The sequence below is a fragment of the Mixophyes fleayi genome, chromosome 7 (assembly GCF_038048845.1).
Source record: "Mixophyes fleayi isolate aMixFle1 chromosome 7, aMixFle1.hap1, whole genome shotgun sequence".
NCBI lineage: Eukaryota > Metazoa > Chordata > Amphibia > Anura > Limnodynastidae > Mixophyes > Mixophyes fleayi.
Genome location: NC_134408.1, coordinates 131,843,464 through 131,860,396, shown reverse-complemented (window position 1 = coordinate 131,860,396; position 16,933 = coordinate 131,843,464). Strand labels below are relative to the sequence as shown.

The following is a 16,933-nucleotide window of genomic DNA, read 5'->3' as shown; positions in this document are numbered from 1 at the left end:
ATGATTTGCTGTATAATTTTATATAACGCACATACAATAAAGTGAAGATAAGCGCCATAGATCTTTCCATTTCATCATTGTAATATACACTGGTTAACACAGCTCCACAAGCACTATAACAGTGGGGTCTTACGTTTCCCATTAACTATAATAAAGCTGCTAATCTATCCCCAAGACAGTGGATTAACAATGTCCCTTTAAAACTTACAAGGTGTGCAGTCTGCAGCTCTCACCCTATCTGGTCCCATTTACTTGTGCTATTGGTTTTTCCCGCATACCGATAGATTGTGTTTATCGTTGTAGCATTTGTGTCGCGTTCTTTTAGTCCTGTGAGAAGTGATAAATTACTTGCCATTATTTGCCGCTGGAGTTCTCCTGTAGCCTTCTGACTTGTCTCTATTACTACTAAGCTGGTGTTATGTCTCTGGGTGCTGCAGGAAGAGCTGGAAAATAACTTTACATGAGGAATGAATAAAAGCACATCCTCTACTGTAGTTGTTACAGTCGTCAGAATCTGGTGTTGTATACGATATACATAGAGCATAAATTATATGTTATATACACACACATACATTCACACAAAGTTAATTGGCTGAATTCTGACACGGTTACCAGGGAATGTCATGACCATACTGCTATAATGATACCTCGGTGTTCCAAGTACTACTGAGATGATCACACTCCTAATTACTCATGTACACTAATTATCACATATTAAATTATACCTGTCACCTACATACAGTGCAGCCATTGGGCTGAAACAGTATTCATGAAAATTCAGTTTATGCTTTTCTAGGAACAAATGACATCACTGAGGCACTTGGTGCCTCGTGGCTTAGCGAGGTCACAGGTTCTTGGTGCATTGATAGGCTGCACTTGTATGTAAGTGAGAGAAGATTGTGTACTTACAGGTGTTTATCCTTCCCCTAAATAGATCACATAAACAGAACTGGATACAATGAACACATGTAACAGAATCTTTATCTCTCTAAACAGTATTTCGGTCAGGGTGATTATATATAAATTTTACACACACCTATTGCGGAAATATATAATGTAGGCGTTTGTTCAGGTCACTAGTAGACGGCTGTATGGTGCTTGAACAATCCTGTATTAGAACATTTCAGAACTTCCTATAAGGGCTGTAGATGCTGATTATATATAGGGGATGGCCGAATATTCTAAAACTCTGTTTCCAGCACATTCATATAACGTGTATTTTTCGTGTCTTGGTGTGAGCCAGTGTGCTTCAAAAAAAAAAAAAAAAGAAATAACAAAAAACTAAGAGGGAAGCAGATGACAAAAAAAATTGAGCAAGCCAAATTTGGAAGATTTTATTTGTTTGGAAATAATCTGGCACGTAATTTATTTTTAAATGAAAATATTTATTTTGAACAATCCACGGGTCAGTCACCTGCCATCTTTTGTATAGCATAAATACGCAATTCAAGTCCTTTGTTTTTCAAGCCATAATGATTCCACAAGCGAACACAGATGTACAAAAAAGATGTAGCTTGTATTTTCTATTGACAGCTTCCAAATATTTAGTATTTAATTCCAAGAGTTGCAATTAGTACAGCAGCCATGGTACTCCAACCACACATCCCACAAGCTAATTATATTAGCGAGGTCAGAGAAAATACATATTTTCAGAAAAATAAAGGGCTGTATTAATGTGTGTCTCCTTCTTGGCTGTTAGATCACAGTTTGTTGATCTGGAGTATAATGTGTACAATTCACAAATTTGTCTGATAACAGAAATTGGTGTGTGTGATTGTGTTTATTTTACTAACCAGTATATTCACAGCAATCATTTCCAAATATCTCTGCAGTAAAGATGTGTTAATTACAAAACAGACAAGGTCTTCTATTATATTAAGTCTACTAACAAGAAGACAGCAGGAATCACACATTTAAATAGCATCATCAACCCTTATTTTAGTGCACTGTTTTGATCTGCAAGTTACACGTAGACAAAAGGTGCTATTAAAGACTGAGTGTATAAAATAGGCAGCATTATATGAACAAAAATGTATTCAACAAGCAAACAGACCTTTAACATAATTTTAACAAGCAGACAAAATTATAAGCCATCGTATTCTGCCGATTCATGCGGCGTTAATAACGAGTCTCCTTAAGCTGGGCCGAGCGTTAATGGCATTGTTATAAATTGTCTCTTGCAGCAGTAACCTCATAAGTCTCAAGGCCTATGGTAAACGGAACTGTAGATAACGTTTTATATAGGGTTGGTAATATGGAAATCTACCGGGATTCTCTAAACATAGGTAGCCTTCCTAGGGTGTTGTATACAACCATTCCGTTCTATTATCTCTGTAATATATTCGTCGGTTATTATATAGTTCACTAGCTTAGATGGAAACTTGGTTTGTATTTTTTTTTAAATAATCTGCTCTCCATATTTCCTCGCAATCTAGTTTGGGTTTTTTTAAACACTTTTTTGGTAATTGTATTTTACTTTAAAAATTAAAACCTTCCCCTTTTTTTATTATTATTATTATTATTATTATATATATATATATTTTTTTTAGCAACTTGTGAAAGTCAGACCTGCATATCATTTAGGGTCTGCTCATCCTTGGAAAAATGTGTCCACAAGGTGAAATGATGTCATGTGTTGCTTATTGCAGTTTAAAAATTCTACTCTAAAAAAAAATAAATAATGATCTTTCTCTATTATCTTTTTTATGTATTTTGTTGTTTTATTTACATCTTCAAAAAAATGAAGAAGAAAAAATAGCCGTGCTTCCATGGCCGCCTGGAACACGCTCGCTAGTGCCCACTGGGGTATTTTCCTCTGATCTTACTGCGGTATAATTAACACCTATTTTACCCACAACTCATTAAAGCTCTGTACATGAGTGAATCGATTTATTTTGATATAATGCTCTTAAAGATAACTAGGTCCCTCACTGTGCATAAAAGCAATTACTACTTTACAGAAATTAGAATGTATGTCCATCATTATGGATCTGTGTGTGTATGTATGTGTATATAATACTATATATATATATATATATATATATGTCACTCTGTTTGCTTCTAATTTTATATTCCAGGTTGTTTAGTATAGAGTCTGTTGCTATAGTGACGGCAGCTGATTCTCTTATTTTTTGCAAACTTAGAGGATGCCATATTTACTTGAACTTCCAAAAAATGCTGTTTGTGAAAACAATCTGCTTGACGATATGCAAATGCATGAACATATACATATGGAAATACTGCAGCGATATATCAATACTTATCTATGTATGTCTATATACTTTACCTATGGTTTCTGCGTTAGTCAGCGGTGTTTGTTTTGTGGGGTTTTTTTTGTTTTTTTTTCACGGGCTGAACCTCTTCGTGGTATACAACTGCGATCTCTGCAGGCTAGAAGAGGATAAGCAAGGCACTGCCACATATGCTCATATATTAAATTAATGCAGTAAATGTGAATCCAAAATCTCCCCAAATGTTTGTTCTAATTAAATCTGCAAAGTTCAGATAGTTTTATATAGCACATTAAAACACTTTTTTTTTTTTAAAGGGGAACTACAATCAAAATAAGCTATTGGTGTGCTTCCTCTGTACATCCCAGCCTCCATGCCTCCTGAGTGATGGGTAGCTGTGCCTAAGAGAGGCTAACCTGTGACACTCCAGGTGTTGGGAAACTACAAGTCCCAGCATGCTTTGCCAATATATAGCAGGTTATTGCTGGAAGGGTATGCTGGAACTTGTAGTTTCACAACACCTGGAGTGTCACAGGTCAGCCAACACTGGTCTAGTGCAATACGTGGGCCGAATCACAGGCAGAGCCACTATAGTTACTTAGTGTTTACTGGTTTTCTGAGTCCTGATGAGTTTATATATCAACCTTTGTTTTGTTTTGTTTTTTCTCCTGCAGGTTTTACTAACTATATAGCTCTATAGGTCCTTTTTTGTCAGTGCTTTTCAGCCATGCATTTAACAAGCAGCGTTATTTCCACTACTCTTGTTCAATGCATTGTGTACATTTCTCTCAAGGGAACATATTTGTGTGGTATTCTAGTGCAACAAGAAAAAACTGCACTTCTTGATGACAAGGCTGAAAAGCACAGAAGGAGGATGAAAAAGTAGATCCTAGGTATATAGTAAAAGCTACAGAAGCGTTGAAGGTGGAAGAGACATGTTTCTGTCATGCCACAAGTTGGGGCAGCCAGACAGTTCAGTGCATTTCAGACTGGATTGTAACTTTTACCCACAAATCTGATATTACACTTCTTCTTCAGTCAATTTAGGTTAGTAATGGGCAACCTGATCTCCATAATAAGGTAAAACAGCACGTATAATCAAATAAAGAGATGCATATCTGTAATAACATACCAGCAGGCATTTTATACAGGTGTTATATGCTATGAATAAAACAGATCCAACAGTATAGCAGGAAGGGACTGGGGCCGCAGGTGAAGGCTCAGAGGGCTGTCTGTTGCCTCTCACCGATTTAGATTAATGCAAGAAAATCTCTAATAGTCCATCTGTAACCCAGAGCTACCAGATTTGGTGACCTAAGGGCTGTACGGAGTTCCTATAGTAAGCTATGAGGGGCAGCACCAATGTTTGGTAATGGGGGAGTGTTGTATTGGGGGGGGGGGGTGCAGAGTTTTCCAAATTAAAATGATCACCTGTGTATGTTTAAACTAATAAAATAAATGTTATTCATTTTTAAAGTAGGACTAATATAGCTTTTGTCATGGTCTTCCAAAACAAGTTCCAAGACCATACAGCACACTGTAATAAGTATTTGTGTTGTACTTGGTTATTGTAATGCTGTCCAGATGTTACATAAAGTTATGCCTGCTGGCTTCCCCCAACAGTATCTCTGAACGGTGTCAGAGATTGTGACATACGGGTGTAGTATTGTGAGCTCTCTCTAAATTTAAATTGTGCTGCAAAGCACTGATGTTGTGCAGTCTGTTGAGGTTTTGTAGTTTTGATCTTAAGGCTTCTAAAGCTTAAGGACAGCAATGCAATGATTTGTACTAGAGTAAGTACAGGTTTATAGTTGAGGGTGATGTAAAATAAAACATTATGGTGTTGGAAATAGTCCTATTACCTCTGGTTACATTAAAATGTTCATTAACCAACCATAAATTACAATAGCTCAGTGCCTCCCACTGGTCCAATGAAATGGTATAATAAATAGCACAGTGAGCTTTCTCTCATAACTAATAGTTATGCTAGCTTGAGGAGTGCTAGCATAGGGACCATTGATCCAATAACCAGCTGCAGATTATCAGGTGCGTGAGGTCAGCGCTGATGAGCCACATCTCGGCCACAGCGCGTTTCAGGGGCGATGTGTTGGAGTCTTACACATATACTGGTACAATGCTATAAATACAAGAAACAGGAGCCTTACAAAAGAAACTTATTAATGTTTTACCCCTTAACTAGACTAAAAGTTATGGTTTTAGTGTTAGTGTTGATTTAGCAATTTGGGCACTAGTGGGGTGTGTTGTCACCCCAAGGTATGGTTTCTGTGACCAAGGCTACAGTAGAGCGGTTTAGTTTCATTGAGCATATTACATGGTTTACATTTTTCATGTATATCCAGGACACTCAAACTTTTGCTGTCGGACACAGTTACATTTTTATTTATTAGTGTGGCATAATGTGTGCAAATGTGCTGTACCCCATAACAGCCAATCGGTTGTGAGCTTTCATTTATTTATTACAGAAAATGAAAGCTGTCATTTCAGTGGTTGCTTTGGGTTATATCATATTAGTGCATTATTATACCATGTTCTTCGACTGTTTTTATTATTAATACACAATTGTTTTGCCATTTGTACCATCTACCTTTTTTTAGTCTGATAGAAAAGCCATATGCGCTGATATTGGGTAGATGATGTGGCTGGAAGTTTGGCATGTATTCGCACACATACATACCAAATGTAATGTGGCATGGATATACACTTAGGCAGGTGGTACACTTTGCCAATCTAAAGGTGTATCATTTTGGTCATTAATATACAATTGTGTTTTATGAGGACACCTCTCAGCCAGCGCCCTCCCCATGTACCTTGGTGGTTCCGCTCTCGCAGAGATGATTTGGGAAGCTGTCAGACATGTTTTGTTGTACATCGCTTTAGTAGAGTCACAGAAAATGTGAACATTTACCCTGCTCTGTTTTTCCAAGCAAATAAAAACAGGAACAAATCCAAAAGTTGTACATAAGGTTTTCAAATCTGTGGGAGACCAACCAAGCATATAAAGATGACAAGAAATTGGAATCTAGAAGCACAGAATGCTTTGGCAAGTGCGGTATGGTTCGGCATCTTCACATACTGGATATCAGTGTGATAGTCAGATATTTGCCACTGCGCTATGAAGCTTTTTAGTATTTTTTTTTTTTTTTTTTATAACTACATATACAAATGTATAATAAAATGAATGAATCACAACAACAAATTATGAACTATATTACACACACACAATGTGTGTGAGTGTATTTATTACGGCTTCAAAATATTTTGATATTCAGCTCTCTATTCTGATGCATGGTAAATAGATGTACCCCAATATATGGGAACATAGTAGGTAGGACATTGGATGTATGATCATTCATTTGTCCTCTGTGCTGTTTAGGGACCCTGCTCCTTCCACAATTTTAATAGTCAGTCTGTGGCTTTAGCCTTACCCTCATCACATCGTTTTATCTCCTCTGTCCCACACTTAGAGGCTTGGACAGGTTCATACCTTCCAGAAGATCAGCACATTTGTCTCCTAAAATACAGTGTGGTCCTGTGAGCATTCTGATCTTCTATGTAATTGGCTACAAGTTGATCTAGCTATGCCCACTTCAATACCAATTACACATGGACATGCAGAGGTGAAGACTGAATACAGCAGGCGCTCTGACTTAAGCACACCAAAAATGGCTACTTCTGAATATTGAGAGTTTCAAGGTTTTGGTTGTAGGAAACTTTGGGATAATCTAAGACTTTTCACCCAAGGGCAACCTTTGACCTCCAACCCATGTCCTGCTGAGTTTACCAATCGGATGTTTGTATTATACATAGATAATTTATTCTGCTCTTTTACTTGTGCAGGTATTGTGCACAGTAGCTCTGTGGGTGTTTAGGGAAAACTGTAGGAAAACAGATTGTCCGCGATTAGACATCATTGGCCATAACTTATGAAAGCCATCTGATTTGTTCCTAGCTGGCTATAATTTTGTTGTCATTTCACATAACTTTCTAGTGTAATTGATGTGACAGGACTGGGCCGTAAAGTCGGTCCCTTACCTGGTGCTCACTTTCATGTTTAGCCTCTCCCTGACATTGAGGATGACAGGATGGTACTTAGGTGTCAGATCTACAGAAAGCATTAACGTTAATACATAAAGCAGTTTAATAATAACGATCTATAAATTTTGTTTCTCTGTAATGACAGAAAAGGGAACAAAAAAAAAAACCACACAATAATTGGTGTTACTTTTCCTCCCAGAAAGAGAGAGATGTCCTGATGGCTGGAACGGCGGGGGGTTCTTTTATTAATATTATAATTAAATGAGGTTTGGGAACACCGCCAAGGCTGATATGAGTGAATCGTGCAGTGTCCAACGAGGAATTGACGTGACTTTTTTTTCTTTTTTGCAGGTTGTTATCGACGCCTTCAGACTAATCAATGCCAACATGATGGTTTTGGGACATGAACCAAGGCAAACCACTTCCAATCTTGGACACTTAAACAAGCCGTCTATACAAGTAAGTCTCACCAAGAACAAAGGACCAGTTAATATCTCACAAGCAAGCGTGTGTTTACTATGACCATTGCACTATATGGAATACAATTGTTTGTTTACTATTAATATAGAAGTTTCTGTTATGATCTTAAATATGGAAAAAAAACAACATTCTGTACAAGTAAAGGGAGTTTCCACCTTCAGACAACTTGTAATTATTATAGAAGCCATCCTGCCACTTTCGCTAAATATATTGTTTTATCTTTTTTTTGCTTTTGGTCTGTGTTTTTTCTCCAAGACTTTACATCATCTGTGCAGAATTGTTCAGTTGCCATTGGAGATAACACACAACTGATTTGTGGGTAGAAGTGTATCCAATGCGTACAACAAAGCTGTGTCATCCACATTCAACAAAGCTGTGTCATCCACATGCAACAAAATACACAACTGTGACTGGGTATATGAAGGAAGCCAGGAGTTAATTATTGAGTTGGATAAAAGTGGCAGAAGGGGATACACAAACCATTATATTTCACGGGGTCTGGAGGAGGAAGACCAATTTTAACAGTTTTGATGGGGAAGTAAACCAGTAGTTAAAAAATATACGAAAGACATTTTATGTATATTAGTCAACTTCATAATAAAGAAACTGGAGTGCTTATACTTAACTAAATATATCACAGTACTCTCTCTAACGTCACTATGGCAGGTTATGTTAGGGGGGAGGAGCTTCTCTCAGCAAGCAGATTTTGAGAGCTCTGTAGTATTGTGTGGATTGATGCACAGGGGCGGGGCCAGTGATGTCACAGTAGCTCAGACGACTGCATTCTCATCTTTATCTGTATGAGATCCCATCAGAACACGGTTTTAAATAAATAGGAAGTGTCTCAGCAGTACTTTATGTTTCAACAGCACTGCAGTGATAGTGACTGTATAAAAGGCTACTAATGCAAAGGTCCTCCCTAATTGGTTTTGTTTTAAATAACATATACATTTAAGAGTATTCTTTAAAATATACAATTCTGAGAAGCTTACTTTTTTAGATTTGGGTTTGAATCATCCCTGGTTTTAGATAGCAGGCATTTGGTATTAACACATGATATTCCATAAGTAAACTTCTGTTCATAGGTGAACTTTGCCTTTTGTTGACCACTTGTAGCCTGATTTAGAATAAAGAGCAAAATAATAATTAGGAGCAACTTTTTTCCTTGGCAAAACCATGTTATACTGCGGGGTGGGGGGTTTAAAATGCGCAGTCAGATTTAGAGTTGGGAGGGGACTTGTCCTATCTCAACTCTAAATTGCAATGTAATTATAAAGCTGAGCAGTATTTCTGTGCTATATGCAAAATAATCCAGTGTCTTCCCTGCATGTGACAACCAATGCCTTACCAGAAGGCTATTTCGTTATATTTCTTTCTGTTCACTTTGCTGGATGCGATTCAATTAATTCTTTTTTGTGCCTTTACTGATGCTGTGATAGTTTAGTGCTGGTTGTTGTTCTGTGGACATTGGGATTTATCGATTAAGTCCTGCCCTGGTTTTTTTTGCATAAATTTTGGTGTGTGCTGTCCTGGTAACATTCTAGTGTGTGTGTACAACACCAAACACACGCCTATATAACACAACACAGTGTGTTCATTTTGCTTATTAATGGCATAAAGGATCATTGTTAGATTAGCTTCAAAACCTAATTTTCTGTTCAGAGAATTGCCCTTTACCATGAAGCTGAAATTCTAGACGACGTTGTTGTGGTTGGAGGACACTGTCTTGGGAATTGTGGCTTAAACGCTGGTGTTTGAGGTCTGATCTATTGTCTAGTTAAGTTTTTAATAATTACTTTAGCCGCCTTCTTTAAAAAGTGTTTCTGTAGTAGTTTTCTTCTATCTAGCACCTAGAATATAACAAGTGTGATCTTACATAGCCATACTTGGTATTACTGCAGAATCCCAAGAAACAAAGTTAAAAACATATGTCTTAATGAGAACAGAAATTGCTCCTGCTTTGTTTTTTTTTGGCTGGGCCTAGACAAGTTCATACTTGTAAGTTTCTAGAGAATAGACGACGCTGGACCCTTTAGCCAACATATAATGACCTTCAGTGTAAACATCTTGCTCCTTCATTATTTTTAAAAAGGGTTAAAGACCTTCTACGTTTGAAACTCCGAATGATTGCATCCTACTCCACCTCAAGGTTTTACTAATTGAAGAGAACAACAGCCTGCATTTGCCAAGTTTAAATAATTAGCATTATTTCTTCCTTACGTTAATTGTCAATTCTGAAAGATGGTATGTTGGAGTGCACTAGGTAAAAGACAGAATGCCTCGATTATTTCAAATGTAGAGTTTTATAAATGTAGCCAATTATGATACATTTATGCACTTAGTAGATGGATTACAGATTAGGACACATCTAGGATGACTTGTCACTTTGCATAATCATCCACTAGCAAGAGGCGCACTGCTGCGCCAGTAGAATTAAGCTAGATCCAGTTGTTATGTTAACTTAGTAAACGTAGAATAGGATCCCTGTGTTCATAGTATATATCACACTAAATAAAATAGAAGTGCCAGACACTGGGAGACTGTGCAGGGGCACATGCATGCTTGTCACGCCAGTGGGCGTGGCTATAATTTTAGAGAGTGCTTGGCTGCTCTCCAACTCTTTCTATCCCCATAATATACACGGGCAATGCTGCGTGCACTACTGTTAGGTGCACGCAGCTCTCCCTTTTTCAAGCAGAACCATGTGAAGTGGGGCCAGCCACCTCAATTATACAGTGCCCCAGCTTGGAAGGGGGTTTCCAGGCACTAGGAAACCCCCCTCGGTTTGCCTATGCTGTCGCACTTCGGGGAGCTGTGAAATGTTCATCCTGCCACTCTGTCTAAATATATTGCTGTATCGTATTTACTTTCTATTGTATTCCCCCCCCCCCCCTGCCCCCCTTCAAGCCTTTAGGTCATTCATAGGTAACTTGATACGCATTAGGTGCCGCACATTACCCATACTCTTTGTAATAAGTTACTTAAATGAATCTAAGTAATGTGTTTTTAATCAAAGAAAGAGTCATGTATGTATTAACATATTTACAGGCATTTTAATCTAGCTGTAACAAACAAATCTGAAAATAAAGCAAGAAGAAGCTGGGGGGTCACAGGTAAAGCCCTTGGGGGGGGGGGGGGACTGTTGTCCACCACTGTTTTACTGCAATTTACATCTGTCCCAGCCATCATGCTGGTCACCAGGCTCTCTGAGTTCCTGTTACGCGTTTCAGGGCAATTCTTCCCCTTTCTTTACCCCAAACATGTGGTGGGTTTTAGGTACATATTGTGCTATTTACACCTTCCACCCATTTACAACGCTTCTTCGTCACACCAGATTAGTTGACACTATTTTGGTGGGCTGGGACTTTTAGTCTTTCGTGCTTTCAATTTTATGTTTTTTTTTCCACATTTGCAATGTAAGATCGCTAGTAATAGTGCTGTAATGCTAACTGGCTTGCTAGGACATGGATAGCGTCTCTCCTAATAGAGGTTCAGTCCCTTTATTAGGAAGTCCCAATGATGCAGCAATGTGCATCAGAGCACTGATACTCTGCTCTGTATTTTAATGCCATGGAACCAAGTCAGATGTTACTGCGCACAGTGCTGAAGCCAGAGGCGGCCAATGACGGGCTGGTTGTAACAGGTCATTTATACAAATCATGTCAGAAGACCACGCCAACTGATTTTGCTTAGAGGAGAGCTCTTCTATTCGTCACTGAGTAGTGTAAATTTTCACCTATATTTATATAACAGCAAACAACGGCACAGGTCAGACATAGCCTATTGTTTTTCTTGTTGGCGTCCCTGGCAGCTAACATAAAGACTGTTTTGCATGTTTATGTTGGGATGTTTAGGAAAGAGCGTTCCCATCAGAAAGAGATACAGTGACTCCACTTTACAGATCTCTAGTATGACTACGTCTGGAGAATAGCAGCACAAGGCACCATGTTTTCAGTAGCTTATCCACAAACTTTAAAAACTCAAGGTTCAACTAGCATCAAAATCTTCAAAACAGACTGATGGACTAGGCAGGCCACACTGCTTGAGATATGGTAAATGGAACCAAATTTAACATCATTTGTACTGTATGTGAGCGTCTGCTACTCAAACTAAATCCCGTCGGATTGGCTTTGCTTTGGTGCGGCAAAACTGGTTGAATGGGAGTTCATTCAACCCTGAAGTTTAACCTCTTCATGGTAATTTGGTAATTTGATGGTTGTGCTGAAAAAGCAACGTGTGTGTGTCTGTGTGTCATCGATCTGGTTCATGAACCTGTATAGGTCGGCAGGTGCTAAGATATTTAAATGAATGTCCTTATGTCTGGTTGCTGTGAATTCCCTTCATGCTCCCTTGTGAAGCCATTACATAGTAAGCCTCATCTGAAATTTTGCCTCTTATAGTTTAAAACTTCTGTGTAATTTCCTGGAGATAAATTACATTTGCATGTAAAAGAGAAAGAACCTAGCGTTACTTAAAGTACCTTGTAAGTGGTTTGAAAATATTTGTTGCACCCAAACATTTAAACCATCTGTAACATCTTTAAATGTATTAGAGAAAAGTAATCATGTTCAATGTTTTACGTATATTTATTTATTTTACCTTCACAGGCGCTAATTCATGGTCTTAACCGACATTACTACTCTATAACCATTAACTACAGGAAAAATGAACTGGAACAAAAGGTTTGTGTTTACTTATGTGGCATTGTGATTAATGTCTGCATTGTGTGTTTGTGTGACAATTCGTAATCCTTGTACAACAAATAGCAGAACATAGACATATACTACGCAACAAACCGATATACAAACATAAAATTTACAAGAAGTGTCTCGCAGTTATATCGAGTCCTCTCAATTCTCTTATTAATATTTATAGAAGGGAACTTCATGTAGAAATGTAAAGGAGTGGGAACATCGCATGTACTATAAGAAGCATGTTCTTCTCCTAAGAATCACTCCATGACATCACCAAATGATGACACGGCCACAGTATAACAAACATCTGTCCACACCAATAGTAAATTTAAATGAAGTCTAAGAAGCTTGACACACGGAGGAAAGGGCAGAGTCTTCTAGCTGATTGTTCTTGGTATGTCAATAACTGTCCATCACAATTAGGCTTTTACTCAGGTTGTACTGTTAATGTTATGTTTTTTAAAACTACATGATGGGTACATTTTATTTGTAAATAACAATATTACAACACAAGAAGTCTCTCTTTTTTTTTTTTTTTTTTCTTTTTTTTTATAGATTTATAGTCCTTAATATAATGTACATATTATACATATTTAAATACTCTTCAGTTCTGTATATTACATTGTATATGGCCTGTGCTGGGCATTGGTGTGTCTCCTACAGGTGTCCCCAAAACACTACTTCACAGTACAGGGGGGAGTTCTTCTCTCCAGGAAGACTGTCCCAACAGCTTTTTTTTCGATTAGTACAATGGTTTTCAATTACTGATATACCAAAATACTGCAGTATGTCACCATCTGCTTATTGTGTTGTCCTGTTTAAAATAACCAAATAATAAAATGGGGTTGCCTGAGATGTTTTTGTTATTGTGCCCTATACAATGTTTGTTTCTACTGGTTGGATATCCTCCTTCAGTGGTGTAAATGGTGCTCACATGTTGTTGCAGATGCTGTTGAATTTACATAAAAAGAGTTGGATGGAGGGATTGACACTTCAGGACTACAGTGAGCACTGTAAACTCAATGAGACTGTTGTGAAGGAGATGTTGGAGCTTGCTAAAAATTACAATAAGGTAAGCAAAGTGTGATCTAGTAATTGGGCCCTTTTGTTCCGTTATAACCTGTTGATACGGCAGGTAACATGAACTGTTTGAATGTTGTGTTCCTGTCTAAGACAGTGTTCTGGGCTACGTTTATTCATTAAAACCACACACATATTTTGTTGGACGCCCTGCTGTATAGTTTACTTTGCTGTTATAAACCATTGCAATGGTGCAGAAAGTTCGGAACAAGGAATGTCCCTAAAAATAAAATCTCTTTTCTACCTTTCGGTTTTCCATGTATTGTGACATACCACCTATAGAAAGACTGCTTCACCCTATTTTGAGCTCATCAGTGGAGGATATAACCTATACATAGTGTTTCCCAGAAGCCTATTTTCCTGCAATGGCCTATTTGAATAATTTACACCCAAACATTTTCTTTGCTGGAGAATACCAAATATTAGCACTACCCTGAAATACTAGCAGGATCTTTAATTTTTACCTATCTCCAAAGAGTGGGTGGATAATATCAGTATTATGGAGACGGCATTCCCATTAATTTCTGACTTTTCCAGTACTAAAGTGAATATGTTAAGGTGTAATTTACTAAGATCATATTTATTATCCACTTTTTTGTATTGATCATCAGTGTCCTGGGAGGTGTGTTGGGGCAGACAGGGTTGAGCCTTTGACGGTTCAGATCAGATATGTTCATTAATCTCCGTCTCTGAGGTTCCAGCCTCTGGGCTGTTGAGTTGAAACCTACAGATATCTTTTCTTATTCTGTTCTGACCGTTTTACCTTTTCAGTATTCTTAAGGGAAGTGACGAAATAAAAGGGTGATTTGTGTTTTCTTTACTCAGAGGTAGATTATTTATGTATCCATTTTTAAGGCTACATCCCCACTATTCATAGGAAGCGTTGATCTATTCCCTATTGTCTCATGGCCTTTTTTGAGTGTCATTGTTTTCAGGATGAGAAATAATTTGTTGTATCCTGGAATCGGTAATACAAATCCACTTTCTACTTCTGATCAAACCTGCTGCTAATAGCCATGTAAAATCCTGAAGGGCGAGGGTGTACAGTGCAGCACAGTGGTATGGGTGGTATTGTCTAGCATAGCAGTATAAATGTTATTACAATGATAGGAAAAGCTGCACGCCACATGTAAACCATTATGCATCAAACATCTAAAGTATCCGGTATAACCTTTTATATTCAGGCATCCTGTGATTTATTCAAAAGTTTTAAAATGTTTGTCATGGGTACAACACAAAGCCTATAGCACCCCGTACATTGCTTTTCTTATTTTCTTCATTTGAACACATTGTTGGGCTATAGTCCTAGCACTGGCATATCGCTATAAAATCTTCATGTTCAACTTTTTTTTTTTTTTTTCTCCTGCAGGCTGTAGAAGAAGAAGATAAGATGACACCAGAGCAACTTGCTATAAAAAATGTCGGCAAACAGGTAAAGGTTTCATTCTGCAGCACTATGAAGAATGGGATAATGCCCAGTTTGGTATATAAGATGTTTAGATCTCTCCTCCACAGTTAGTTGTTACAATTCTTAATCCCAACTGCATTATTAGAAACCGTTTTTCCTACGCAACTCTATGTAACCTAGCATGTGTATCTTTGATGAGCGTCTCACTTGTGACATGGTTGGGTAGCTTTTAGGCTTACTAAGGCAAACAGACACCGTCACAGATTACTCTCCGTCATTCAATGTGTACCCCAGAATTAGACCCTGTTCTTTTTCATGTAATTATTGGTTTGAAAAGTGGAAAATATCAACCATGACAAACGTCATTAGATATTGTGATCAGATCACTTAATTGACTATATTAGAACTCCACTACATTATTTTTGACTATAAACCACCCAAGTAGTTTTCCCATGGTTCTGGAGATGCCGACTTTTACCAGAGCTGCAGCTCATAATTCTCCAAGAATAACAGATGATACAAGTTGGAAAGTCAGTTCTGCGCATTAAAAGCTGCTAGTTGGGCAGTTGCCATCGATTGTTCACTCCGCTCTGTTGCAATCCTTAAATGCCTACAGTGTACTCTGACTTCTCTCAGCTGTTAGCCAATCACAAGTGTCTGTTGCAGTGCCCGTAAAGCTGCGGAGCTGCTGTGCCAAATGATTTATAATCTCCTGAACCATTTCTACTATTTGAAGGGAATGGTGGTTTGTTGTGAAACGGATATGTATGTATTCTTTTTTTAATGGAGCTCTCCTTTAATCTACACGTTTATGAATGTATACATCTGTATATTTCAGTATTTGGTTATACAAGGTTATTTTGTTGGAACACCATTTTCTGTAGGTCCATTATTGATGACATTGTGTCTGCTATATTCAATAACTGTTATTTATTTTTACTCCCTCCTAGGATCCCAAGCGTCATTTGGAAGAACATGTGGATGTTCTTATGACCTCAAATATTGTCCAGTGTTTAGCAGCCATGCTAGACACCGTTGTATTTAAATAATGGATGGATTAGAGTGCGTGCGTCATTTTGGTTTTGTAACTGGGTTATGTATGGAACCGGCGGTCAAACTACTTGGCTGTTACGTTCTCTCACAATACTCTGTATAAACTGCAATAAGGTTCATTTCATGGATTTTTTTGTATTACATGTCATTGAGTCATTAAAGTTATGAAATGAACCTGTTCTGGTGAAACCCTGTATATATAATGGGGTTATATGAACTTTTATGCTAACATGCAAATGAATTATTGTCCTAATATCTGTGTGACCTAGATACCTGTTCTACCTGTGGGTACATGGTCCATCTCTTCCCTCAGTGACAGAGGGAAGACTTCTGTACAAAATGCAGCTACAAACTGGGTTACAGGTGGCTCAAAGACATCCAATAACATGAACTGCTGCTTTAAATGGGGGACATCTGGCATAGTCTGCGACCTGGGAGCAGCACAGTAACACCTCTCAGTCTCTGTTGTGCAATTACTTCACTTCCTAGATGTCAGGAACTTCACAGACGGCGAAGTTATTTGAGGATTCATCAGGGCAAATTTTATTAAGTTTTCCATTTGATCTTTGAAAAGAAAACTCTGTACTGCAAGATTGTTTTGTGTTGCTGCACAATAAAAATACATTTACACCTTTCCAGTCATTTACCTCTTTATGAGCATGGTTATAAAGTGTGGCCTATTTACTATGACTTCTTTAATATACACGTTTATTACTGTGCGTTTTTAAAAAAATGTTACTCATAATTTTGAAATATGGGCAATCTGCAGAGGTGTATTTTTTTCCCCTTTAAACATATAGGGCCTGATTCATTAAGGAACTTAAAATTAAGAAGTTTCTTATTTAAGTCTCCTGGACTAAACCCATTTTACAATGCAAGGGGTGCAAATTAGTATTCTGTTTTGCACATAAGTTAATTACTGACTGTTTTTT

At 37.7% G+C, this 16,933-nt stretch overlaps 1 protein-coding gene across 1 annotated transcript in view; it reads left to right on the top strand.

Annotated features, from left to right (window-relative positions):
* The window catches only part of PSMD14 (proteasome 26S subunit, non-ATPase 14), a 51,199-nt gene extending 34,563 nt beyond the window's left edge, over positions 1 to 16,636 (top strand). The window contains exons 7-11 of the mRNA XM_075180765.1: positions 7,638 to 7,745; positions 12,374 to 12,448; positions 13,407 to 13,532; positions 14,910 to 14,972; positions 15,899 to 16,636. Coding sequence (XP_075036866.1) covers positions 7,638 to 7,745; positions 12,374 to 12,448; positions 13,407 to 13,532; positions 14,910 to 14,972; positions 15,899 to 15,997 — 471 coding nt within the window. The 3' untranslated portion in view covers positions 15,998 to 16,636. The remainder of the gene's footprint in view (positions 1 to 7,637; positions 7,746 to 12,373; positions 12,449 to 13,406; positions 13,533 to 14,909; positions 14,973 to 15,898) is intronic.
* Positions 16,637 to 16,933: the final 297 nt, after the last annotated feature.